General features: G+C 39.4%; 2 protein-coding genes across 2 annotated transcripts; both read right to left on the minus strand.

Annotated features, from left to right (window-relative positions):
• Positions 1 to 940: 940 nt before the first annotated feature.
• LOC131461428 (monoacylglycerol lipase abhd6-B-like) lies at positions 941 to 9013 on the minus strand. Its single transcript, XM_058632682.1, has 9 exons — positions 8890 to 9013; positions 7976 to 8103; positions 5720 to 5879; positions 4323 to 4436; positions 3455 to 3587; positions 3180 to 3337; positions 2435 to 2489; positions 1873 to 1973; positions 941 to 1715 (listed from the first exon to the last, which is right to left on the minus strand). The coding sequence occupies exons 2-9, from the start codon at positions 8089 to 8091 to the stop codon at positions 1536 to 1538; spliced, it is 1017 nt and encodes a 338-aa protein (XP_058488665.1). The 5' UTR covers positions 8092 to 8103; positions 8890 to 9013; the 3' UTR covers positions 941 to 1535.
• Positions 9014 to 10900: 1887 nt separating this feature from the next.
• On the minus strand, positions 10901 to 24931 carry lmcd1 (LIM and cysteine-rich domains 1). Its single transcript, XM_058632611.1, has 8 exons — positions 24163 to 24931; positions 23805 to 24000; positions 17547 to 17650; positions 17006 to 17261; positions 15525 to 15674; positions 15043 to 15294; positions 13904 to 14122; positions 10901 to 13184 (listed from the first exon to the last, which is right to left on the minus strand). The coding sequence occupies exons 2-8, from the start codon at positions 23829 to 23831 to the stop codon at positions 13032 to 13034; spliced, it is 1161 nt and encodes a 386-aa protein (XP_058488594.1). The 5' UTR covers positions 23832 to 24000; positions 24163 to 24931; the 3' UTR covers positions 10901 to 13031.
• Positions 24932 to 25615: the final 684 nt, after the last annotated feature.

Below are 25615 nucleotides of genomic sequence, written 5' to 3' on the forward strand. Positions count from 1 at the left end.
GTGATGGGTTGTCTATGGTTATATCTCCAGAATCATTCAATCATTCATTTTCTAAGGTAACAGAGATGGTACCTTTAAATAAAACCATGAATGGTTTCTTCAGAACATTTCTTTAGCAGTTTAAGGTGTTACAGTGGCCTATCTTAATAAACTTGACTAAATCAAATGACTACTATTGCACCCTGGGCAGGTAGTGGACTCAGGCAAAAGAATACTGAATGACCATGCTGGGTTACTGAGGTCTTGGTGATTTATTTAGTCCAATAAAGCAAACAAACCAATACATTTTCTGGTTTGGAGAAAAAATGTATGCCCGCCACCCAGGTGTACTCCAGTCTCCAACCAGCTTCCTGCCTTTAAACTTTTGTGTCTGCTAGTGCTCACTAGTGCATCTAACCCAAACATTGCAGTGAATATAAACTAATCAAAAACTAAAAATTTCAAGTAAAGTCATATTAGCAAAAACATATACATATAATGTAAATTAATACGCTATAATAAACTATTCTATTAACTACCGAAATTACCACAAAAAACAAAAACTATGAAATAACTCCAACATTCTTATGAAGCATAAAGTGCCACCACTATCCTGTGTAGCTCCTGTGCAACATTGTGTTATTCTATCATGGCACAAGCTCTAAATGTTTATTATATAAACAGAGAGCTATTTAACAAAATAAAATGTACCTACCTACTTTTCTATCAACCTAAAAATTATTCTAGGTTGATATAAAGGTTAATTATAATTTTTTTATCTTTAGATACTCAGTAAAAAGGGTTGATTGAACGTCTTTTGAGTGAACCTTCAGCCTTCTCTCAACATGTTTTGGTTTTGTCTTCTCATGAATTGGTTATGAGCTGGCTCACATGATCAGCTGATCGAATGACAGACAGGAAACCCTAGAGCTACATGAATCATCTTTTTCAGTCGACAATATCAGATTATTATAGAGGCTTTAATGTAATATTACAGTCACAGATGAATAGATTGAGATCTATTCATAAAACATTCACATAACTCTTTCACAATGTTTCACAGTGAGAATTCCACTACAAATGTGTTTGTATGAGAATGAATATGTAGCAGCACACTTAAAGGTCTAATGCGTAAGAATTAGTAACTAATGGTGATACTACAGTTTGACTCCTCCCTTTCCCAAGTGCATCAGGGAACTATGGTGGCCCTCTCCTGCCAGACAGGATGTCGTTCTTCTACATTTACTACTTTAAAAGGCAAAACTCTTCCTTTGGCTGGTTTGTCAATTCAGGCTGCTGTAGAGACATGACAGAGCAAGATGTCATTATCTTAAAGTATTTACACACTAATACATTAAGATAGTAGCTTACATTTATGCCAATACATCGTCCCAACATAAGACTAGTTTTATTGAAGAAATGGGAAAAATCCTAAATTTCCATAATTTCCATTAACATTATGCTCGTCATCTTCATCATAACAATCACTCTCTTTTCCAGCGTCTACTGTATCCAACGTGAGGTCAGTGGTCAGCATTTCAGTTCAAAAGTTTTACTCAGGAATGTTTCTTAACATCTAGGTTGTTGACTTCCCCCACAGACATGAAGTCCATGATAAGCTTGGCAGCTTTCCTGGGCCGTTCCATCGACACGCTGTGACCGCAGTTGTCCAACAGCTCCACCCGGCAGTTCGGCAGCACTGCCTGCACCACGGTTGTTCCTGAAACATCCAGCAACTGAGAGAAAGGAGTAAGGTAAGTGTAAGATAATGATATAATATTTCACAGATATTGATATAATGAATTGTGGGATTTGATTTGATGTCCACCTGGAGCTGAATAAACTCAATTCATCTGTTTTAAGACCTAATATTGATCACTGTGATTCCTTTACCTTGTCTTCTTTCCCCCAGATAACCAGCAGTGGTGTTGTGATCAGATTTAGGTTTTCCTGTAGTGAGTGTCGAGACTCCTCATGGATGAGCTCCATGAACACTGAGAACACAAACGCAAAATACACAATAAATCAGCAGCAGACATCCTGCAGAAACTGGTATTATATCTGATTAAAAAAAAAAGAGTCCTAAAAGTTGGATCGAAAGCAAAACAGAATAAATTCCAGTAACAGTAAAAATGTATGGCAGTTAAATTCAAAACATATTATTCATTTAGATCCTTTGAGAAAAGATATTGCTGCTGAATTTAAAACAGAATTCAAGCAGTCAATTATTTTCAGATTTCAAAATGGTGACTTTGACGCAGTGGAAATATGGAAATTGATAAATTTAATTTATCCAGACAGCAAGTGGAATCTTGTGGTGTAGAAAAAAAACTAGGTGTAGTATTATATGCATTATATATATATATACATGTATATATAAATATATCACTTTTTGATGGTGTAATGAAAGCGACAGAAGAAGGAGAAAAGCTGCTGAGTAACTTTATAGACAAACCTTCTTTATAGAAACCATTGTTCGGGATCCTCTCACTCAGGAGGCCTCGGAGAACCTGACATTACACAAACACACAAAGAGGGAACACTGAGCAGCACGCTTATCATAATCAGCAACTATTGCTGCTTTTTTTCATGAGACAGTTTACAGTTTCTAGCATTACTCGGCTCTACTCGACTCGTCTCTACTTGGTTTGGTATCAGTCATGTCATTTTCCATTATTATAGTACCTCCTCAACGTGGGCGGGGTCGCCATAGCGCAGCTGCACAAACTGCTGTTACGTTGTTTTATATGCGACACAAACACACTAGTGATGAGCAAAGCAGTTGTTTTCAGTGTGCTGAATCATTTAGAATCAGTTAATTGTTAAATATTGAGAGTTGTACAGGCGTGTATGTTTTGGTTATGTTAACCCACTAGGCCCTACGTTGGAGTCCACTGCCTTCATTTAGTTCACTTGAAGTGAACCGAGACGTACGTTTTTTTAAGCGGACCAGAGTTCACTTCTTTGGTGCGCACCAGAGTTCGCTTGCGCATTCACACCTCTGCAAACAAACTGGTCTTCCGAGCAAATGAACTAGGGTGCGATTAAGAAGGGCCGGTGTGAATGCATCCTATGTCACATTTAGTATCGGCTCAGCTGAAGACGAGTCGAGTAGTGCAACAAATGTATAATGTAAAACAGCTGTATGTGTCAGTGAACCACCCAGAACTATCCCCTTAATCTGCAGCACGGCACTGTACCGGTCGGGGGAGGTTGAGCGACTTGTGAAAGCAGAGTCTCATCATGTTCTCATACTCCTGAACAGTGGTGGGAATCAGAGGGATGGAGTCCTTGTTCTGACTTCCCTCCAGTTCCTTCAGAAGAGTGACGAACTCTGAGTCTTTGGGATAAACCAGACCTGGGGAACAGAGGAAGAGGAGATAATTAATCATTCTGATATTAGAAACCTTTGAATCCTTGAAGGTTTGAATCCTAGAGCTTAACATTTAATCGATCAAATGTCTGCTGAATTTACCTGCTGGGCAAATCAAAGTGACATTGGACAGGTAAGTCGGGTAGCGGGCAGCATACACCCCTGCCACATTCCCACCCATCGACGTTCCAACCAGATGGAAGGGACTTTTGTCGAGACCAATACTCTGCACAAACTGCACAGAGAGACAGAAACAGACATGTTAGCTAGTTAAGTGCAACCTCATGGCTTTCATTTTTAGGGAATGAATTAAAGGTGGAGCATAGACTGGTGCTGATGTGTCTCGTAGCTTATCAGTCTCAGTTCTTTCTTATATACAGTATATGCACACACAAACACAATTATTCTGATCAAAGTAGTTGTGATTCATGATATCAGTGCAATACTTGTAAAATATGCTTTAGTATTTTGGTGGATTACTAAACATAAACAGGCAACACCTTCTGTGTACTGAAAATGTACACACTTGAGAATATACGTACGTGTACATTTTCCAAAGGCTGTTACAGTTACACAGGAACAGATGATCAGTGTTACTAATGTGACACAAAAATCACTTATGTGATTAAAAAGAAAAAGTTTTGTGCCAAAGTACAATATTATCATGGTAGAATATTTTCAGATCATTCAATATCGACAATTATCATGGCAAATCTTAAGAGTTTTGCTCTTATGTGTGAGTATACTTAGTGAAACATAAATATTAAATTGATATGTAAAGAACCTTTGTTTATATATATATATATATATATATATATACAGTATATATATATATATTAAAGAAAATTATATCACAAGATCAACTCTTTTAAAATGATAAAAAAAAATTTGGCCTGATGTTGTCTGGTCTGAATAACGGCTGTGGTTTCTCTGCTGTCTGAAACTCCAGATCTATGTCTCTGCCACAGACCTGGTGGACTCTGGTGACCTGACACTCAATGCTGTAGTTGTCATCAACAGTGCGAGCCGTCCCCCCGTGTCCAGGCATGTCCATAGCCACCACATGCTGATTTTTGGGCAGGTACTAAAGGAGAAAACAAACACAACCAAGAAATGAATTAAAAAATGTTGATGTGCTGCTGAGGCGACACGCCACATAGAATGCTTACACAGTATGGATTTGGGATTTAATACACTGCATAATAATCCATTTTCTGTGCTTTTTTATTTATTATGCCATCTTCTTTCTTCTGTTCATGATTTATCACAAGACAAGGACATGAACAGACATTTATGGTGTAATGATATTAAAAGTGACATGCAGTGAGACTAAAAGGTGGCCGATAATGATGGCGTTACACTTTTTATGAGGCTCATTAAATTACCAAGTAGTTGTAGTGCCTGTCAAAACTGCAAGTCCATAATAAGAAATTTCATCTGCCTGTTTTATGTGCAGGATGACAGTCTCAGAAAACAGTATTATTCAGGCCTAAAGTTGAGCTCACTGAGGTTCAAGCTCCTGTCTGCACACAGATGAAAGTGGTTGACTTTTCATGTATGCACTGTTTTGAATTATTTTTAATCTTTAATCTCCTGTGTTGGCATCTCTGCACTGGCTCCTTTTAGAATTACATTTTGAAATTCTACTTTTTACTTATGAAGCCTTGAAGAATGGTCTTGCCTCATCTTACCTCACTGAGGTCTGCAGAAAAAGCTCTTCTTGTGTTATCTTGGCGGAGATTAAAACAGCACAGTGAAAGAGCCTTTGCTGTCATGGATTTGGCAGTTTTAGTGTTTTATATTTTTTATTTTTTGACCTTGTTTCTGTGTTTTTCTCCTGTTTTTAGTTTATATTGGTTCATATCCTGTCAGTTTTATGTATTTATGCGATGTACAGCACTGTTGTTTTTCAATGTGCTATAGAAATGTATGTATTTTCTTTTCTTATTTTGGACTACATGCTATGGACCTTCTTTTGTATCTTTAATAAAGTTTAAATGACTATTTCTCCTTTTCCTTCCATCTGTGAATCTTTATTATTTTTATAAAAGTGTGTTTGAGAAAGATCCTTGCTGTAAGAGAAAAACGTATTATTCGGCCTTCTCTAAAATTAGCTGATTACATTCCTAAGCACGAATCTCAGCAACAACTCAGGACGGTGCCAGCCGCAAATCTCTACTCACAAAGGCCTTGATGTAGCACGGGCAACAGTCATTTATCTACAATATGTGCCTCCTTATATTTTTGCTGTGTCTGGCCTGACTGGGACAGAGGACTGATAACTCACGGTGGAGTCCTCCCAAAGGTCAGCTCTATGTATCAGCATAGAGAGGCCTCCAATGTACTGTATTGTACTATATGTGCTACCTTGATGAGGGGCAGCCACATGTCCTTGGTGGCAGAGAAGCCGTGCAGGAGAAGCAGTGACGGAGTGTTGCCCGCTGGCGTAGCGCTGGTGAAATAACAGAAACGGTAACTTCCACTGTGAGAGAAGCGGGTCACCAGTCCAAGCTTGCGACGCTGGTACCTGGAGAGGATAAAATGCAGTGTTTATCAGTAACGGTAACAGCTGATATGAATGAAGCTCCATATACATTTTATTAAAACATGACCACAAACACTGGATCAACCATTTGGTTTATTGGATAATTAGATTAGATATGGTGTTTATGATGTTCTTTAAAGCTGATGTTTTTCTTGTACATCTGTTACAAACTTTTGTATTCTGCCTTTTGTCTGTTCACCTTTCTGTGTATGGTAATGAACCATATGCATCCAACAATATCTATTTCAATTTATTGTGTGTGGTGATGTGTGGCTCTTTCACAGCTGATATTTTCACACAGATGATGGAGTCTCTGCTCACTCCCTTTAGTAAAACTTGATCACCTCCTGGTTTTCTAGAGGGTGGAGCCCATTGTTAGTATGCCAGTAGACCTAAAAAGTTTCTTAGACAACTTTGACTCCTGGGCTGCTGAATAACTTGGCTAACAATAACACAGCTGCCTGTGCAACGCCTTATTTATTCTTTTCCTCAAGTCCACTCTCTGCTCTGAAAGTACCTAAAAGGGATATAATATCACACATTTACTGTACTGAAGTGTCAAAAGTAATAGTGGTACAGCGAGTTGTCTTTCAAGTGGAAGGCTGTGGGTTCAGTTCCTGGCTCTGCTAGTCTATATGTGTCCTTGAGCAAGACACTTAACCCCCTGTGCACATATTTACTGAAGTACAGGACTTCAGTAAATATGTTCACATTTTACAAAAGCTTGTGAGATGCTGTGCCTGTCAATATCAGTTACATTTGTATGTCCTTATTTGTGTGCTATATCTGTTTTGTGTAAAGTTTGTAACTTGACCTTTAACTTTTACTCTGTGACACTGATAAAACAGTGACACCACCATGACTCAGCACAGTGTGTTTTTAAAGTTGGCAAAGTCCAGGAGACTTATCAGTCTTGGCCCTAACCCTAACCCTAATCCTAAGTGTAAGAGTGTAATTTGACATAAAAGCTATTGTGCAAGACGGTTAAGGTAAGTCGTGTGGTGACGGAGCTGTTCAGCTTCTAGACCAGGTGTGTCAAACTCATTTTTAGTTCAGGGTGCGACATACAGCACAATTTGATCTTCGAGTTGGGCCGGACCAGTTAAATAGTAGCATAATAACCTATAAACAACAAGAACCCTATTTCCTTTGATTTACATTTAATGAAGTCTCTTTTTACAAAACAAATTATGAACAACCTCAAATCTCTTGAGATAAATACCATTAAGTGGTATACTTAATTAACTTAAAGCATTATATTGTTGAAATTGCACTCTGCATAACAACTCATTAGAAACTTAGAATCTAATCATAATGTGAAATTTTCCACAAATTCATCCTGCGAGCCGGATTCTGGCAAAAACAGCATGCTGCAGTGTTTACTGTTCACTCATGAGTAAATGCACCTGCTCCTCCTTGGTTTGCTCGATATTTGAGATGTCTTTGTCTTGACAATGTGTCTTACCTCAATGCAAAAACTTTATTTTAAATTTCTCAAAATGAGGAAATGAATTAGAATAGAACAGAAAGAGGAGCAGACTCCTGCTATGAGGAAGAGGACTGCTGCTAAACTGGCTCTGTGTATAAAGTATGTTACTAAATAACGACCCAAATGGTGAAAATGTCACTTCTCTACATGTGGAACAGGAAGTGTGATACTGCTGCAAATACCCAAATATTCTGTACAAACAGTGACGTTTGTAGACCAAATATTTAAACTGAACTACATTTTTTGGCCTGTTTTTGCACATTGAGAGACAAAGACTGATATTTTATACTGTTTTTATTCCGTTGTTTTGTTTTTATTCACTTTAAACTGTTAAAACACTCTTTTAACATGCAGTAAATTGTAAATAACTGCCACATATTGAAAGTATTCTGGAAAAATGTGCACAAGCACTTACTCACAGGACGTTTTCTAGCCCCTTTAAGGTTAAAATATTATAAATATTTTCCATTTTGAGGCTTAGGTGCTAAAGGCAGAGACAGCTGATCTTATGTCTATAGGAAGGATGTTCCACAGTCAGTGTCAGTCACTTTGTTTTTAATTGAATGTGTGTGCTCATGCTTGTTTTTACCAGTTGTAGGCCCGTAGGTAGGCTGCAGGACACAGGAGAAAGGTGACATAGACGAAGATGAGGAGAACCACAATTCCTCCTGCCGACGCTAACAATGCAATAACACTCGGCTCCATCCCTGCACAATTCTGTAACAAAATAAGTGTAATAGTAAGACACACAAACATGCGGATATCGTGACTAGAATATGAGGCTCCACTCTGCAGAACTCAGCTCTGTCGCCCCAAAGTGAAGGAGCAGCGCAAGCAAGCAGGAGCACCACAATGTGTAGTGTTTGCTTTGACGCAAATAAACTCTTTTTCATGGTTAAACGATCACAAACATTACAGGGAAACAAATGAATGTGTAAATAAGTGTAGTTTCTTGTGTCCGATACCGATATCACAAACTCGAGGATCTACCTATACTGATATCGGTCATTTTAGACCATTTATGAACGTGTGAAGCTGTTAACACACATTTTGTGCTGAGTCATTTCAAAGAAATAATTCTCCAGCTGTGCAACAAATATTGAAGAAATAAACATGACTCAGCTCAAATGCTTTTGCACATGTTTACACTGTGCATAGTGAAGCATGCAACATCGGATTTGAGATTTTTGACCGATACCGAACCGATTCCCTCGTCGTGACGTCAGCGACACGCAGAGTTTATCTTATATCACATGTCAATTCTGTCAGTTTATTGATTTATTTAGTTTAGTAATAATAAGTTCAATGCAGCTCAGTTAAGTGAAAACATGACATCAGTGCATGTGACGCTGTCACTGCTGCAGGTTACATAAACAAACCTCATCAAGCAGCAGCGAAGACACATTTATACTTTACACTATGACGCACATCATCATCATCACCTTCATCACCATTATATGATATGACACAGGTGACATGTTGAGTAAAAACAGCACAGTTTACCTGTCAGTCGGCCTCTTCTGATTCTATGGTCTTACTTCTCTTCCTCTCATTATTACTCTCCTCTCTTCTCTTCCTCCCCTTTCACCCACTTTACACTTCACACGCGTTTAAAAGGGAAGCGCCGTGCTGCGTTCAGGCTCTTTTGGAAATATCAAAGCCGACTGTGAGAGTGTGTTTTTTTCAAGTGTGATGACGTAAGATTTAAAAAGAATCCACCACACAGGGGCGCTACCGTCTCAGGTTACATTTTAGACAACATGCACACTTTGAGGCCCGGTCAATTTACCCTTTTTACTTATTTATTTATTAATTTTTTTATTTTTTTTTAAACGGGAAAAAACAATACATTAAAAGAAAAAAAAAGATGAAGAAGATTACGCGCACAAGAAATCTTAGACTAACAGATACATGGAAATTAAGAGTAAATACAAATAATTATGATGATAGTAATAATAATGGTAATGGAAATTATTTTATAAAAAAAAAATATCTTTCTTACTAAGGGAAGAAGGGTCCAATAAAGTCAAAACAGCAGATGTCACCTTTACCCAACATCGAAACAGAAAAATTAGTATCAGAACAAAAGAATGATTAAAACCCAATTTCATGATTGAAAAACCTTGGATTGATGTCATTGATATTTTTATGTCCACTTACTGAAAAATTACTAAAATTTATGTAGTTGCAGCTTCACTAAAAAGCTCAGATTCTACATTAAATTAATTCAGTGAGGATTATCATCATCTTTGCTAGTTCGATTTTTTTATTGATCCCATTTAATATCTTCAGGGTGTCAACTTCCTTAATTTATTTATTTGTCTTTTTGGGCCCTACATATTTTTAAAAATGTAATTTCTATAAAATTTAGCCAAATGATCTCATCTGTGCACAGAATGAGAGGAAGCATACTGGAATAGATCCTCCTCAAATCCTCCCCCATGACGAAGTGTGCTATTAAATAAGTATACCTAGCAAACCAAATAAATTTGTCTCAGTTTGGAACTAAAAATATCCTTTTCTGGCTTTTCGTTCATGGTTCAGGAAACAGCTGTCAGACAGTCAGCTGAGTGACGCAACTGCTCAGGAACGGCAGACGAGAAACCACAGAAATATCTCACATTCCAGCATGGAGTAGGTCAGCACACAAAAACACACACACACAAATAGTGATATTAGGATCTTTGACTGATGTCATAAATGAAACTGAATTGTATCAGTTACTGTCCAAAAACAGGTCACAGGTCACAGGTTTGAATCCTGGATGGACTGAGTGTGTGACTCAGTGTGGTGTTGTGCATGTTCTCGGCTTCATCCTGTCCAGATACATGCACACAGGGTGATAGGTCAGCTGGAGTCTGTAAACTGATATGTATGTGTGATAGTGTGTGTGAACGGCCACTTGTCACTGCACGTTAACCCTGTGATGGACTGGTGATCTGTTCAAGGTGGACCTGCACCTGATGTCAGCTGGGAGTGGCTCCAGCTCTCGCTCTGTGACCCTGCACAGGTTAAGTAGTAAAAGATAATTCATTCTTAATCAGATATAACATTCATTCATTCATTCATTCATTCATCTTCCACTGCTTTATCCTCCACATGAGGTGTCAATCCCAGTTGACATAGGGCAAATTGTGGGGTACACCCTGGACAGGTCGCCAGTCCATCACAGGGTGTCAGATATAACAGCAAAACATTATTTAATGTTATATTTTTAATGATATAATTTGTAATATTTTGACAAAATACTGATGTAAAATTTCAACTTAAGTCGTTTAGTTTGAGATGGTCAGAAAACAAGGGTCTTTGTGCATGGAGCTTGCATGTTCTCCCTGCGTGTGCATGGGTTTTCCTCCCGCAGACCAGATTTGGGGATTAGGATACTCTAAATTGACCATGAGTGTGAGAGTGGACGGCTGTCAGATGAATGGATGGATGTTAAAATCATCACCTGTCATTGAATGATTGCTCTCACTCTCTCTCTCTCTCCGAAGAGGTGACACACAACAAGAGGTTTAGTAAGAATGTATTTTTATTCTTGTCCATCCTGCTGTGGAAACACGAGCAGCAGGAGAATATCTTGTGATATGTGACAGTTTTGATGTAAATACAAAGGACAAAACAGCATTCAAACATAACCATGCGTGGGATAATAATAATAATAATAATAATGATAATATTCATCCCAACAGTTCAAGACACACTCGCTTTGAAAAGTATCATGGATATGCATTGCCATTCACTATTCACAGAGGAAAACATAATTGGCTTTGTGTTGACTTTTTTTTCCTTCAGTGCAATTAAAAAAAAGCCTGAACATACAATGTTTGCCTCCATGGCACCAGATTACAAATACCATCTGTACTCACTGCTTTATGTCCCATCAGAGTTATTGTAATTGCCACTGGTTTACAGTGTGTACATTAACATTTAATTTGTAAAATGAAAAAGAAAACTTAAATTTTTCTAAAAAGCTAAGCTAAGAACACTTGATAGACAGTACAGATTGAAGAGCAAAGACTACAATGCAATCTATATTTATTGAACATAGTGTTATATTGATATACATATCAAGGCACAGAATTAGGTTTATTAGAGTTGATCTGATGATGTAAACACTCAAAGCAAAGTTACCATGTTAAAATCTATCTTATCATTACATATGACACCAAAGTTTCACTACACAATTCGTTGACAGTTGCGTTCAACTTTTTAATTCAAAACTGACAAAAACAAATTTCCCTCAGAGCAGATTTTTGAGAAATCCTTGTTTATGATTTTACACAGAGATTATATATATATATCATATCTTTGTGTGTATTTCACTTTATATTACATTTCAGAGGTTCCTGTTTTACACTGTATCCAGTTTTTTGTGAACTTACTTTTGCCATACAGACCTGCTCGGATTCTCAAACCTTTGCTACATTTTTATCAAGGATATAAGTGAAGGCGTAAAGAAACATGAAGCAGTGCTCAGCAGCAGCAGCCAGAGGCTAAATCATCAAACAAATCTGCAGTTTAACTGTAACAGCACACAAGGAATAGAAGAGAAGGAAATTAAATATAATCACATATCAAATCATACGTTTGTATTAAAAGCAGTGGGGGATGAACAAATGATCAGCTGTTGCATGCTAACTGCTAATAACTGATTATGACTATTCCAACCTTCCACCTGTCCAGTTCTCTTGGGTGTGAGATAAACAATGAGGTTGTTTCTGCTCAAAATATGTGTTATAGGTGAAACACAAATTTGTACAAACCCGATTTTCTAGGATTGAAGAGTAATTTAAAAATGATACTTCTCCATGTAAGATAAAATAATTAGGAGTTTCACTGACTTCACAAATTTTGACTTTGAACACAAATATGAAAGTCTCCACATTAGTACACTGGGTGATTTCTGTTTACCTGTAAATGTAATAATGATTATGCTACATTTTCCAGCAAATCTAAGTTTCTGCCTATATCTTCTAAACTTCCTTTAACTTGATTTAAACGAGATACATTTTTATTGTCTGTTTAAATAATAATAAAAAAAGAGAATCTTGAAATGACACCTGATTACAGAAAACAGTGTGAGTCGTGTGAGTTCTGGACCAAGAAAGTCACTAAAGACTTTGACTTTATATTGCTTTGCAAATTGTCTGATTAATAAATATAAATTATAATTTATTTCTTTAATCATCGTATTAGTTTATTCATTTTCATTTATATTGGTCCGCCAATGTGTGATCTGTTTATTATCTGAATAACTCCAGGCTGAAATCAGCTCCCCTGGCACCCATCACTGTGAGGTACTTAAAGTGCTAATAAATCGACTGACTGTTTTGCTTCACTTAAAGTACTTTAAACACCTTGTGTCGGCAAAGAAGTAGTACTTAAGACCCCATTGGAGTTAAAGAAGTGCCTGAGTGCCACAACTAAAGCTAAATCTCTTAAGTATTTTAAACACCAATAAATCAGTTGGGCATTTTGATGACTTATCCTGTATAATGTAAGTTTTCATTACTTATTTCTTTTATTTTATGTAAAAAAACAACAACTTTTTTTTGTCTTGTCTGACATTTTTTGTTCAGTACTGATTCACTGTATCTGAAGAACCTCTATGGTCAGTCATTATGCAGTTCTAACGTCTAACGCTACCCCACATTGTGTCGAATAGACTCCACGGTGTCGGTGTCTCGGTGTTGACAGGGAGTTTCCAGGCTTTGCCCACACTTCCAGCAGGAGTAATGTTGATGATGCCATGTCCGTCCATCTTCTGAAGCATGAAAAGACTGGCAGAAGATTAACTGAGGGAAGAGCGATAAGGGGAGTAAGAAGGAGAATACATAGTTAAAAGTCACATTCATGTAATTACTTTTATACCACTCTTATTGCGTATTTATAGGTACACCTTGCTAATGTAACTATTTAATCAGCCAATCACATGACAGCTGATCTACTGGGATTTTTAAACACATCTATTTCTATGGTCTGAAAAAGAGAAAATATTGAGTGAGTTATCTGGGAAATGCCTTGTTGACGCCAGAGGTCAGAGAAAAATGACCAGACCGATTTGAAAAGACAGAAAGATAACACAAACTCAAATCACCTCTAGTTAGAGCCGTGGTATGGAGAAGATTATCTATGAACGCACAACACGTCAGACCTTGAAGCAGACAGGCTACAACAGCAAAAGACCTGTGGTTTGTGAGTGTATACATGAACATGCCCCAAATACAGCTACATAACCTGTGCTTGTAGAAAGGTGCTAGGTCTTATATCATTATTGAAGGTGGCGTTTGGAAAACAAACTCAAATTCAAGGGTAAAAAAAAAAAACGTGGCAATGTGATGTGTCAGTGTTAGTTTATGTACAAAAAAGTACATACAGTAAAACCTGGTTTAGAGCATAGATTGCATAGAAGTGTGGTATTGAATGGTTACGGTCATCCATACATTATTCCAGATTACATACATTCCTGTGTTGGATATATATCTTGTCTACTCAATTCACTGCCGTGTCTCACCTCATCACAGCCAGCACATCGCGGCCAAACCGTCTGACAGTAGTGTCGTCCACAGAACAGTCTCTGGTTGGACCAGAAGTAGACCAGGTCCACCAGTCCCTGGCCACACTCTGAACATACGAAACATGTGGGATGCCACAGTGCATTATGGTAACCTGCACGCTCAGCATAAACTGCTGGACTCTCCTTGGCAACCTCCTTGTGACAACCAGTGCAGTGCTAGAGGACAGAGAGAACAGGATGTAAAAATTATGCGTCAAATTACTGTGTCCAGAGCCACAAGACATGTTTCATGTGCTGTGGATTTACTTTGGGTCAGAAACGTCTTATTAAGGCATTTGGTGGAGATTGCAGTGTTACACAGTCTGATAGGAATGTGATAATTTATGCTAGAGTGCAACATGGAAAGGGTTGGATATCTATTAGATGTAGGAGTCCAAAATCATTTAAGAGTGCAATTTAAAAGACAGATATGATTTCATCTTTTTGAGGACACATGAAGGCGTCTAATCAACATGTGAGTCACTGGCTGTTGATCAAGTTTAGCTGTTGTAAGTAAATGGCAAACCTGTAGTCCTAAACCTGATCAGCACCATGAGAGTTTTAAGCAGAATGGTTATTAAGGTCTATTAAGAGAGTTATTTTTAAGATTCAATCTCCATCTTCTACCGCTTTATCCTCCACTGGTGCCAATCCCTGCTGACATAGGGCTGAAAGATAGAGTACACCCTGGACAGGTCAGCTGTTAATCACAGGGACACAAAGAGACAAACGACCATCCACTCTCACACCTACGGTCACTTAGCATATTCCCCAAATCTGTATGTTTTTGGACTGTGGGAGAAACAGACAGAAAACTCACGCACACACACAGGGAGACTGTGCAAACTCAACAGAAAGACCCTTGTTCCGACAAAGGTCAAGAACCTAGGGCCTTCTAGCTGCAAAGGCAAGAGTGCTAACCACTACACCAACCGTGTGGACCCAATATTGATGTTAATATAGTAAAATGATAGGACCACAGAACCTTTCCTGAGAAAAAGAGGAGATTCCTCAAAAAGACTGAACCAGGATGTGTTTTTCTTGTTTGTGCAACCAAATGAACCACAATCAAATTTTCTGTTGCCTTATCTCCTTACATATTCCTTCTTAGTGCCGTCATCTGTGCCGTTAGTAGAACCAGCAGAGGAGGAGGTGCAGCTATTGGTCGAGCCGTGGTCCTGGTGCTGCAGAGCATCTTTCTTGTCACTGTTGCTGCGATCCTTAGTTTCCTTTGCAGTCCTCTGAATGGCTGCTTCCCTCAAAGCTGTGCCCTCACCAGGTAAGGCCACCTCCGCGACTCCAAGCACCTCCTGCTTGTAGTTCTTCACAAACAGCAGCATAGAGGAAATCTGCAAGAAGATGTTGGAGAAGTTACAGTCAACCAACAACAAGAAAATAGCATTTTGTCAGTGTTTTACATCACCTGAAAGTTAATTTAAGTGTCTGATATTAGTAATATTGTGCTGTGGTGTGTAGTGTGGGTAATGGGTTACCCACACATAAGCATAAACATTGTAATGTTAGCATGTTTTCTGTGTTGTTTGTGAGTATGAGTAATAGCAGGTGTTTGATCCTGTACCTCCTCCTCACTGGCCAGGCTCTGACACTTCATGGGGTCCTGGTCATAGACAGGGAGCTGGCTGAGGAGCTGCTTGCGTCGCTCTGAAGCTCCATCCGTCCCTGAGACTGGCCGCCGACTTTTCGGGATGAGCTCCATGTACTGCACAGCCTAAGAGGGGTGTGGGGGATGTTTTAAATTACAGTTCAGGTAACAAGAATGTAGTGCTAACCAAAAGAAACAAATCAGAACTAATGCAATTTAAGGGGCTGTTCACATACAGCTTCTTTTGAGCATTTTTGAGTGTCAGACGTGTACTCAAACGAGACAAACACTGCAATCCATCTGTTTTTCCAAGCATGTTCATGACGTATTGAGTCACAGTTATCTCAGGAGCTCCCTCAGGAATTTTTAGACACTGCATGTGAACCATTAACAAAATGGTCCTGCAATACTCTGATGAAACCAACTTAAACTCTGGAAAAGTTTAAAACATGAGACATCGCTGGCCCTCCCTTCAGTCTGAACCTTCAAGAAAACATGGATTTACAATAGTTCCCTCACTAACATGGCAGGATGCCATTCTTCTGCTTTGAGGTAATGGTTCTCAGCCTGTGTTTCAGTTGTCCTCACACACACACGCCAGGTGTTGTCAGTGACACATCTGTGCGTTGTCAGTCGCTTGCATCAGAGTAAGATCGTGACTAACGTGCAGCAGCAGCAAGATACAAACACACAGTGGATGACACAAACAACATGCTGAAGATTTTAGAGACAGATCTGGAGAACACTGCCAGTGTCAGCTCTGTCTATCCAACCACAGAAATGTCCCCCGCTACTGCAGAGATCAGTCATCATCATAATTATAGGCTGTCTAACCTAAAACATAGCTGAGCCCATTTTTTAATGGAAACCAGACTGCAGTGAGGCAGGAAGGGTAGGCAGAGCAGGCAACTGCCTGGGGCCACAAGGTTTTAGGGGGCTCCAGAGAGAGCCTGTTTACATTAGTGCACAGCAACAACAGTTTTGTAAGATTGCACAGAAAACAGCAAAGACACAATGCCCAGAAAACCATGAATGGGGCCTTAAGTTTGAGGCAGAGGAGAAGTTATTAGGTTTGGTTTGATCTTGAGCCTTCAACTCCTTTTTGACTGCAATCCCCGAAATCTCTTCAGACCCCCCTGCAGAGAGACGTCTGCAAGAACTACTACTCACCTGCATTAATGGTAATGTTTATTATCATTTTTTTTTTTTAAAATTATTATTATTATTGTTGTTATCATCATTATTATAATGATTTAGTTTTAAAACACCGTAAAACACTTAGGATTGCCTCGCTACATGAAACTAAACCTAATGATAAACACTAATAGAAAATGAATCCCTAACCCTAACTCATGATAAGTCAAAATCATTGCACCTTCAGATGTACAGTATAGTTATGAAGTATGGCTGACACAGAGTGGCAGTCTGCTCTGTGATTCAGTCGTTGTGATTCTCACCAGTTTCTGGTTGAGACTAGCTGGAGCCCAGTCGTATGTTGTGGTGCTGAATGTTGGGTCTTTGCGTGACACCACTGGATTTGTCACAATCATACGGTTCCTCTTGTACATACGAAGGCCGCCCCCTCCCTTGACTTTTGCTGTCAAATGGGAGCAGGGCGATTCAGCGAGAAGGCGTCCCATGCAGTGGTCATCCTCGAGGTCACCACCAGGAGCGTGGTCGACCGTGCTGCAGCCACAAGTCATACAGGCCTTCCTGTAACATTGAGAAGTGAAGATGATTGGGAGTGATGAGAGAAAAAACAGCACTGAGCTGTGGAAGAAAACAAAATCATGTTCCATGACCGGTTTAATAGTCATTTTGGATGGAATCAAATGCCATATTTTTTAAATTTGATGTTCCTGAACAACTAACAAATGCAAAACCATGTTTCACTCCGGGTGGGAGTGGAGAAACCACTGGGACTGCATCCAGCACTTTGTTTTTCATTTTGTTTCATTTTTCAGCAGACAGGAATATTTTTGAAGAAAATGCTTGTACCTCCAAGAATGTGGTTGAAATCCAGAGCAACTCTCTTTGCATATGAGACACACTGCTGCTCCATCTCCTCCTCCTGCACCTCCTGCTCTCTGCTTTACAGACATCTGAGAGGAGGCACAAGAAATGAATGCTCAGCAAAAACACAAACACAAACATTGCAAGCATTAAAGGTCAAGGGCCATTCAATATCTGGAACCACCTACTGGACTACATTGGCAATGAGGGGGCCCAGTCCCTTCAGAGGGGTCTACTGTATATGATGACCCTGGATGTACAATGCTTCTTGTTGAGTTAGGAGAAGAGTTACCAGACCATTTACACAAGGAAAGGTTTAGTCTGATGTCTGGTGATATTGTGTATTCACTATAAACACATCCCATGAAAATGGAATTTAGCAGTAGCACAACTAAACAACAGGGGTTGAGCCAAAGTGACAACAAAATATAAGATTAACTGCATATAACACATCAAAACAGCAACATAGTCAGACTTAATCTTGATTCAGTCTGACTATGTTGCTGTTTTAATAATAAGCTTCAGAGGTAGAATATCTATGTGACCTAATGTGAGACTGAGACAGCAACAGAGAAAGCTCTGTTTGGTTTTCAAATGAACCAAGGGGAATGACAGGAGCTGTTGTGAGGATGATCTAAGTGAACTGAGAGCAGCATACAGCATTAGAAAATCTGAAATATACAGACCAAAGATCAAAACAAAACAGTGACTTGAACCCACTAACATGTCTGTGTGTATCCACTGCCGAGTTTATCTCGCTCCTCTGTGCTCCACTGTTTTCCAAAACCTATTAAAACCACATGAGTGAGGAACACTGTTGCAATGAGTGTCATGTTTCTGAACACAACTTAGAGCCCACATGCATTGTCCTGTTGCACAACCGAAGCAAACAAAGGTGGATTAATCTGCTGCTCAAATAGTCGTACAACATAACGCACTACTTTGAGAAGATACAAGAGACATCAGGTAATCAGAGACCACTGCTGTTCATGGTCTATTTATGGAAACTGTTGACAATAAGATAAACATAAAACAATAACAATAGGTTTAACAGTCCCTCTGTTAGCTGAAGCTAATCCCAGCTGACATTAGGTGAGAGAAAATAGAAATTAGCGGTCATAAATCTAAGTCTGTTTGATCTGAGATCTTTGCAAAAACAACTTTTACTTCAGAGTGAGTGAAAGTGAGACTTTAATTTAAGTATACACCAAAACACTGTCAATGAAAGTTCATTGTTGACCTTGGAGGTTGGAATCTGACATAAACAATCCGTTTTCAAAACTCCCTTTTGCATATTAAAACAATTGTAGAAAGATTTTCAGTTGACTAAAGACAAACTTTACCTGAAGACGGAATGACTACGACAGATGCTTTAATAAATACGGCCAGACACGCGTAGAGGTAACGGAAGAGACGACAGTGATGATGAAGATGTGAGAGGAAATAAGAATTTTCACAGTGAGTGTGGGAGGAAGAGCCAGGGCGTGAACGCACAGAGACACAGGGTGGATGATCTCACTGGTCCACCCAGTGATATCATCTGTGCTGACCAACTCCACAGAGTATTCCTCCTCATTCACTTAATTTTTCATCTTCACACGATCATATTCTTTTGTACACTGTAGAGAGAGAGATTATAGTGAAATTATTCAGCTTTTGTCATTTCACCATAAAGGTGAAAATTAGGTTGAGAAGTGGTTAGATGCTTAGAGTTAAGGTAAACATCCAAGAAATGAAATAAGTGTGTGTGTGTGTGTTCTTATATGGGCATTTTTTTGAGGACCAACCTAACCTATGAACCTAAGAAGTGAGGACATTTTGGCTGGTCCTCATGTATGTGTGTGTGTGTGTGTGTGTGTGTGTGCTGTATTTGGCATGTAACCTGACAATTGTTCTGTTTAACACAACCTGCTGCTATTTGTCTCACAGACAGATGGATTGTCCACCTGTCCATCTGTCCATCTGTCACCAGGTATCTACAGTACAAACCTCTCCTTGGGGAGACATTCATACACACAATAGATTGTATATTTATATGGTGAGAAGAATCTTAAACTACAAAGAAGCTGCCAACAGCTTCCTCTTTATACCCAACACCAATGTTTGGGGCATGAGGGTCAGTTTACATTCACAGAGATGTAACATCATTACATCATTACAGCTAAATGGGATGAGCTTCAAGGACAAAACAGAGTTGTATAAAGTTGACATTCGTTGACACAAAAACAATATTATGCAGGTAGGTTTTGTGGAGCTTTTAAAAAAAAGGTTGAAATACTCTATAAAAACCATTTTTTTGCCTCTTGAAATAAAGAACCATGAACAGAAACACACAGCCAGAGCAAAAGTAAACTTAATGCTGTTGTTAGTGATGTCATCTTTTGACTAAATTTGGCAAACATTCAGTCTGTTGCTACCATTAGCCCAACCCTAGTCCATGTATTTTTCTAAACACAAACACAAGAGGAAAGGATACTCCCTCTTATGTTTGTTACTTCTACCAAGGAGGGTTTGTTTTAAGTGAGCATTATAACTAAAAGGTTATATTTCATTTTGATGAAACAAAGAAATATTTAGATTTTGGTTGTGATCTTGATGTGGATTTGTTATTTTAAAGAACTGTTTACCTTAAGCTTTTCAAAGGTATTTTTTGTGTTCACAAAGTGGCATTGAACCGAGATCACTGCAGTGGGCGGCACCAGATATTGAAGTTTCTGTATAAAAACAAACAATTTCCTCACTTAGATCTATTTTTCCGTGTAGTATGAATGGAATCTGGATCAAGAGCTACATCTCAAGCAGTGTGTGAGTGCATTACCCCAAGTGTGTTTACATGCAAAAGTACTGACTACATGTACTGTCACATGAACTGACAGAGGTGACTGTGTGATTCCTTTACCAAAGGCCCAGGGTGATGCTCTCTGAGGTACTTCTCTCTAGTATTCTTGGAGTTAACATATCAGAGCTGGTCATTAGTGGTGAGGAGCGACAGAGGAGTGTGTTCAGTGAAGGTGTGAAGTGTGTGCGACTGTGGACAGACTGGTGATCAGCTCGTGTTGAAAAGGCCGCAGTGATGGCGGCTGGAACAGAAACAGCTGAAGAAGACTTTGTTACATCCCAGTGGAACACACCAACTCTTATTTATAGTGTGTTTCCCGTCATGTCACCAAACAACCACGAGTCAACAGTCAACCTTCTTTTTTTTCTCTCTTTTTCTTCATTCTATGACAGTTGGCGTCCCACTGGAGCCAGTTTAACATTCCAATCAAATGCCGCAGTTGATGAAATTTGATTCATTTTTCTAAGTTGGTCTATGTATATTCTTCATGCAGATAAGACTCCACTGCCACTGAAATCCAATCAATAAAAATAACATTTGTTTCATGGTATAATCACCAGTGACTCACTGATGAGACTCAGTGAGACCAGACCATGACTCTTTGGCCAGATCAGAAATTATTCATCCTGAAACCCAATAAAACACAGGTGTTACATCTGTCCTCAGATAAGGTCATGAGTCATCTTGTTTACTCATTTCAGGTAGTTTTACTTTTTTGGCTTGGTTCTGGTTAAATGTTCTGTTGATTACATTCCTCACCCTAATTCATTGCACCTTACCAGCCTTTGTATTTCACAGTTCCTGTGGACAGCGTCTCTTTGCCTTTTTTTAGCCTGCCTTTTGATTTTTACAGGACTGATAATCTTTGTTTTAACCTCTGCCTGATCGCCAGTAAAAAGTATCTGGCTCTGAATCATCTGAGTTCATAAGAGCAGGTGACACATCAGATCATGTTGACTACATCTCAACTCCAATAACTTTTTTATTTCTTTGTTTCAGCTAAAATAAGGTTCCTCGTACGTTTTTTTTAAATACAGTATATGCAACATGTTGTGGCTTTAATTTTGAAACAAAAAGGCATTTGTCTTCAATGAATATTTTAGCCTTGCTATTTTTAGCTTTTCTGTTGAACTGCTGAATGGTGAAAGGTACCATTGTTCTGACTGAGAAGTTTTTAAGAGTGAAACTTGAACTTGAACATGAAACTTGCTTTTTTTTCTCCCCAGAAAGAGGGCAACATGTGGCAGCTCTATATTTAGTGGTCAGATAAGGCGGGTATGTTGGATCAGACTCTGCTGAGCCTCGCTGCGTAACTCCAAACACGTCTGCTATGTAAAACTGCAGGAAATGCTGTGAGATAAGAGGCTGGAGGTCAGAGAAGGGTGAGTTGACCTGCTGCAGTTTGACATCCTGCAAGCCCACAACTTGTACATGAGGCATCCTAGATATTCCCTGATGTTTTCAGACAATGTTTTACAAATAAGTTGGTGTTTGTCCCTTTTGTCACTCCCATACAAATCTGAATAGATTTAAAAAAAGATTTTTCCCTCAAATTCTGTGAAAAAGGAGTAAAGAAAGAAAGAAATTCCATTCTTAAAGAATATTTTTGTACCTTAACTACAAGGACTTCTCCCGACTGTCCTGAAACCCAGAATACAGGGCTAATGCCCACAACCTCAAACTTCTGAATGCTCCTGTTACTTCAGTGCCTTTTTACACATGGTCAAAAGAAGCGGCCAAATTTGTCCCAGTCCCAGAAAACAAGAGCCAGAAGACCTAAGAAATATAATGAAACGGGTCTTTACTCCAGGAAGTTCTGCGGTTAAATTTTGACGAAGCTCAATGTATTTGGAATTACAACATGAAAACAGTGAAAATGCTCAGACAGAAACTGTGTTATGTATTGGTATTGGTAGTGTGGTATGTTTGTTACAGTGTATGTGGGTAGTTATTTCCAACCTAGTGATGGCACTTTTCCATCAGCCGGGTACAAACATGGGCGAGGGGGATGAAACCCTCGACAGGTGACACTGATCTGTCAGGTTATCTGTCTCAGACTGATGTGACCTCTGCACACACACACACAGCCAGAGACTGCATTAGGGAGGGATCTGTGAGAGACAAATGCCTGGCAGAACCAGCAGGGGGATCAGGTCTTTGATGTGATGTATGACTTTTACTGACTGAATTAGAAATTGGACGTGAACGAGCCTTAGAGATTCATCCAAAGTTAAAGCTGTAGTGCATAACTTTTAAATATAAATTCATATCTGTTACATTCAAACCATCGTCAGCTGCATCCACACAATGCAGATTTAGCCCATTAGCTCCTCCCTAGTCTCTCTGTGCTTCTGAGTATGGCAATGTTTTTTATCTTATGTTGCCCAGGCAACACAAGGAGTTTTACATCGCGACTGAAGGAAACAAGGCAGAAACAGACCAGCTACAAGGTGCTGGTAAAGTGAGACAGATGCATGTTGAAAATGAGTCATCACGACCAAATCGCTTGAAAATCGTCCTTGTGTCATTTGATCCCAAGTACGTGCCTGATTATGTCAATCACAGCTGCTGCTGTTCCTGCACCACACAGCTCCAACTTTCCTGGATGCAGTCTGGATGAGTAACATTACATTAAAACAGATATGATGTATGGGGGTTAATGTATCTATATGTAACACATTTAAAGAAAAATTGAACGTCTTGCTCTTATATGTGAGCTTTTATTTTAAATATTTATCTGTAAAATGCTATATAATGGTCAGAAAGTTTGAATTTATTCATTGAATATGTAAAGAAAAACTCACAATAGGCAGCCCGGTGCCAAAAGCTTAAACAGCAATTTATAAGCCATTAGTTTTGCCAAATTTTTAATTAACAGCAGCAGAAAAACAAGTTCACTGCTAACAACAGCTAGTTTGTCAGTGAGCAGTGAACTCTGAGGTGAGCAGTTGATTTTCAAAAGCCCATGAAACAACTCAAATATAATAAGTAACTCAGTAACTTGCTCTTGTACGCTCGCACAGACAGGACACAGTTCATTCATTCACAAATTATCAGAGTAACTGTGCCTAATAACGGCTGAAAACTATCATTGCAAAGAATGGAAATAAACTTCACTTGAACAAAGGCTGAATAAAAGAATAATGAATTATGAATTATAATGAATTATGACAAAATAAAAGTCTGATTATTAGGCTGAATGTCTGATGGGACAGAGCAGAAATGTGAGATGTTTCAAAAGGGATGTGGATAAATCCTTCTCAGTCCTCTAACTTAAAGATTCTGGTGTTTTTGTGGACACAGAATGGCAGGTAAGTAACACATAAATCCAAATGTTGACCCTTGACCTCAACTTTACTACTAAGTATTAATGAAAAAGTGTGATGTAAATGTTTCTGTCCTACCTTTGCCATGGCTGAGCTCACGTCCATGGTTTCCTGCGTCAGTCAGTGGTTCCGCTCCTCGGCTCCTCACTTCTCTCTGCCTCTGCTCCTCCAGAACAATGGGACTTTAAATTCCTCTCCTGTTGGCCACACTTCCTCTCTCCCCGCCCACAGACGCTCCTGCCGCTGCTCTGCTACGCCGGCTCTCCACAGCCCACTGCAATTTCAACGTCTAGACTTTATTCTCATTCCTGCTGAGCAACATCAACTCTCCTCCTGACTTTTAACTTTCACTGAAACATTTTTTTTTTAAATTTGCCACCCGATCCCACTCTTCACTTTCACATGCTGACTTTCTTTCCTACGTTTGTAAACTCACCTGTCTCGTCTTCAGTTAAGGACTCCTGCTTTTTCTTTTCTCCTCAGTTTCCTCCTCTATGATCCACTTCCCTTTTGTCTGATTGCAAAGCTTTCCTTCTCCACCCACTGCAACTGAAATGAACAGGTTTCTTCACCTCCTGATTTTGCTCCAACGTGCCACTGAAGGGAAATGTCTTTCTGCCTTTCAGTGAAACAGAGGCTCCTTCATACCACCTTGTGCTGAGCAGTGAATTCTCTCTGCTTTGATAAATATTGCAGCTACCTGCTAAGTTACAGGCAGGTAGAAATCGGGGAGAGTTGTGGACTAAACAGCAGTCAGTATGACTTCATAAATTCAGCCCCAAGTCTGAGGGCACTGCAGTACTACCTGGTTTAGTGAGGCCTGACTGGGCTCTTTGTGTTTTTAATCTGAGACAAAGACAGAAGGAGCCCTGAGGGATTCCCTGTTCAGCTCTCACTTTGCCAGCCAGTCAGAAAGGAGTCTGAAAAAACGCTCAGCCAATAAAAACATCACAGATTCCTCCTCCTATTTCTTCTCCTCCTCCTCCTCCTCTCATTCTGCAGCCTTTCAATGGCTCAGGAGAATAAAGACCACAGTACCAACCCAGTTTTATTGTGTGGCTTTGTGTTCATAACATTGTCTGGATTTATATCAGTGGTGTGTAACTTTTAAATATAATCGAATGACTGTTACATTCAAACCCCTGTCAAATGAGTTCATACAATGCTGATTATGTTTTTCAGCTCCACATGACCTCTCAGTCTAGTGTCGCCTAGTGACATTCCCATGCTGCACACAGGAAGTGATTTGTTTTATGTCCAGACACGCAGAGACAAAAGTAACACTGCGCAAGTAAAGCAAACGGGTTGCCAGCAACTGTGTCAGAAGTGAACTCTACAGTTCAAACAACCGGCTCATCCAGCAGTTTGATGTCCCTCTGCTGCTGCTGAATACACACAAACACTCCCTGAATCAGGTCTGATAAGCTGTGTTTCCACCGAGTGGAACAGTTCAGTTCAATATGGCATGTATTTTTTTGCTTTTCCATTAGGAACAGTACCAAAATAACCAGGCCCAACCGTTCCATTTTTCAGTCCCGTTCTCACCAGAGTAATGGTAGGGTACAGTACGGGTGGAGATAGACCCATAACACTCGGCTGATTGGGTGACAGAAAAGCGCCACTCCCTTTTGACCAGTGTTTCTTCAACACCCGCAGTCTATTCTCATACAAAGTTTGACGTCTTGTTGACACAAACAGTCACAAACAAAGAAAAAAAGGGGCTCCTGGATGTCCTTCATTGCTGTCTGTTGTGTCATGTTTGATGTCGTCGTTCATGGCTGTTGCACCGATACGACGCTGTGCTGCGCAAGCCTGACCCAGGGCTTTACCGTTCCAAACTGTACCATGATGGAAACACGGCTACAGTATTACTTGACAGAGCCTGTTTT

The sequence above is a fragment of the Solea solea genome, chromosome 6, assembly GCF_958295425.1.
Source record: "Solea solea chromosome 6, fSolSol10.1, whole genome shotgun sequence".
Classification (NCBI taxonomy): domain Eukaryota; kingdom Metazoa; phylum Chordata; class Actinopteri; order Pleuronectiformes; family Soleidae; genus Solea; species Solea solea.

Excerpts from the sequence above, each read along its gene's own strand:
- lmcd1 (XM_058632611.1), bottom strand. The coding sequence starts at position 23,831 with ATGGACGTGAGCTCAGCCATGGCAAAG. Across the intron at positions 17,651-23,804 it reads TGAGCTCAGCCATGGCAAAG|ATGTCTGTAAAGCAGAGAGC; the intron begins GTAGGACAGAAA and ends GCCTCCTCTCAG. Across the intron at positions 15,675-17,005 it reads CTAGTCTCAACCAGAAACTG|GCTGTGCAGTACATGGAGCT; the intron begins GTGAGAATCACA and ends CACCCCTCTTAG.
- LOC131461428 (XM_058632682.1), bottom strand. The coding sequence starts at position 8,091 with ATGGAGCCGAGTGTTATTGCATTGTTAGCGTCGGCAGGAGGAATTGTG. Across the intron at positions 4,437-5,719 it reads TGTGGCTGCCCCTCATCAAG|TACCTGCCCAAAAATCAGCA; the intron begins GTAGCACATATA and ends TTTCTCCTTTAG. Across the intron at positions 2,490-3,179 it reads CGCTCAACCTCCCCCGACCG|GTTCTCCGAGGCCTCCTGAG; the intron begins GTACAGTGCCGT and ends GTGTAATGTCAG.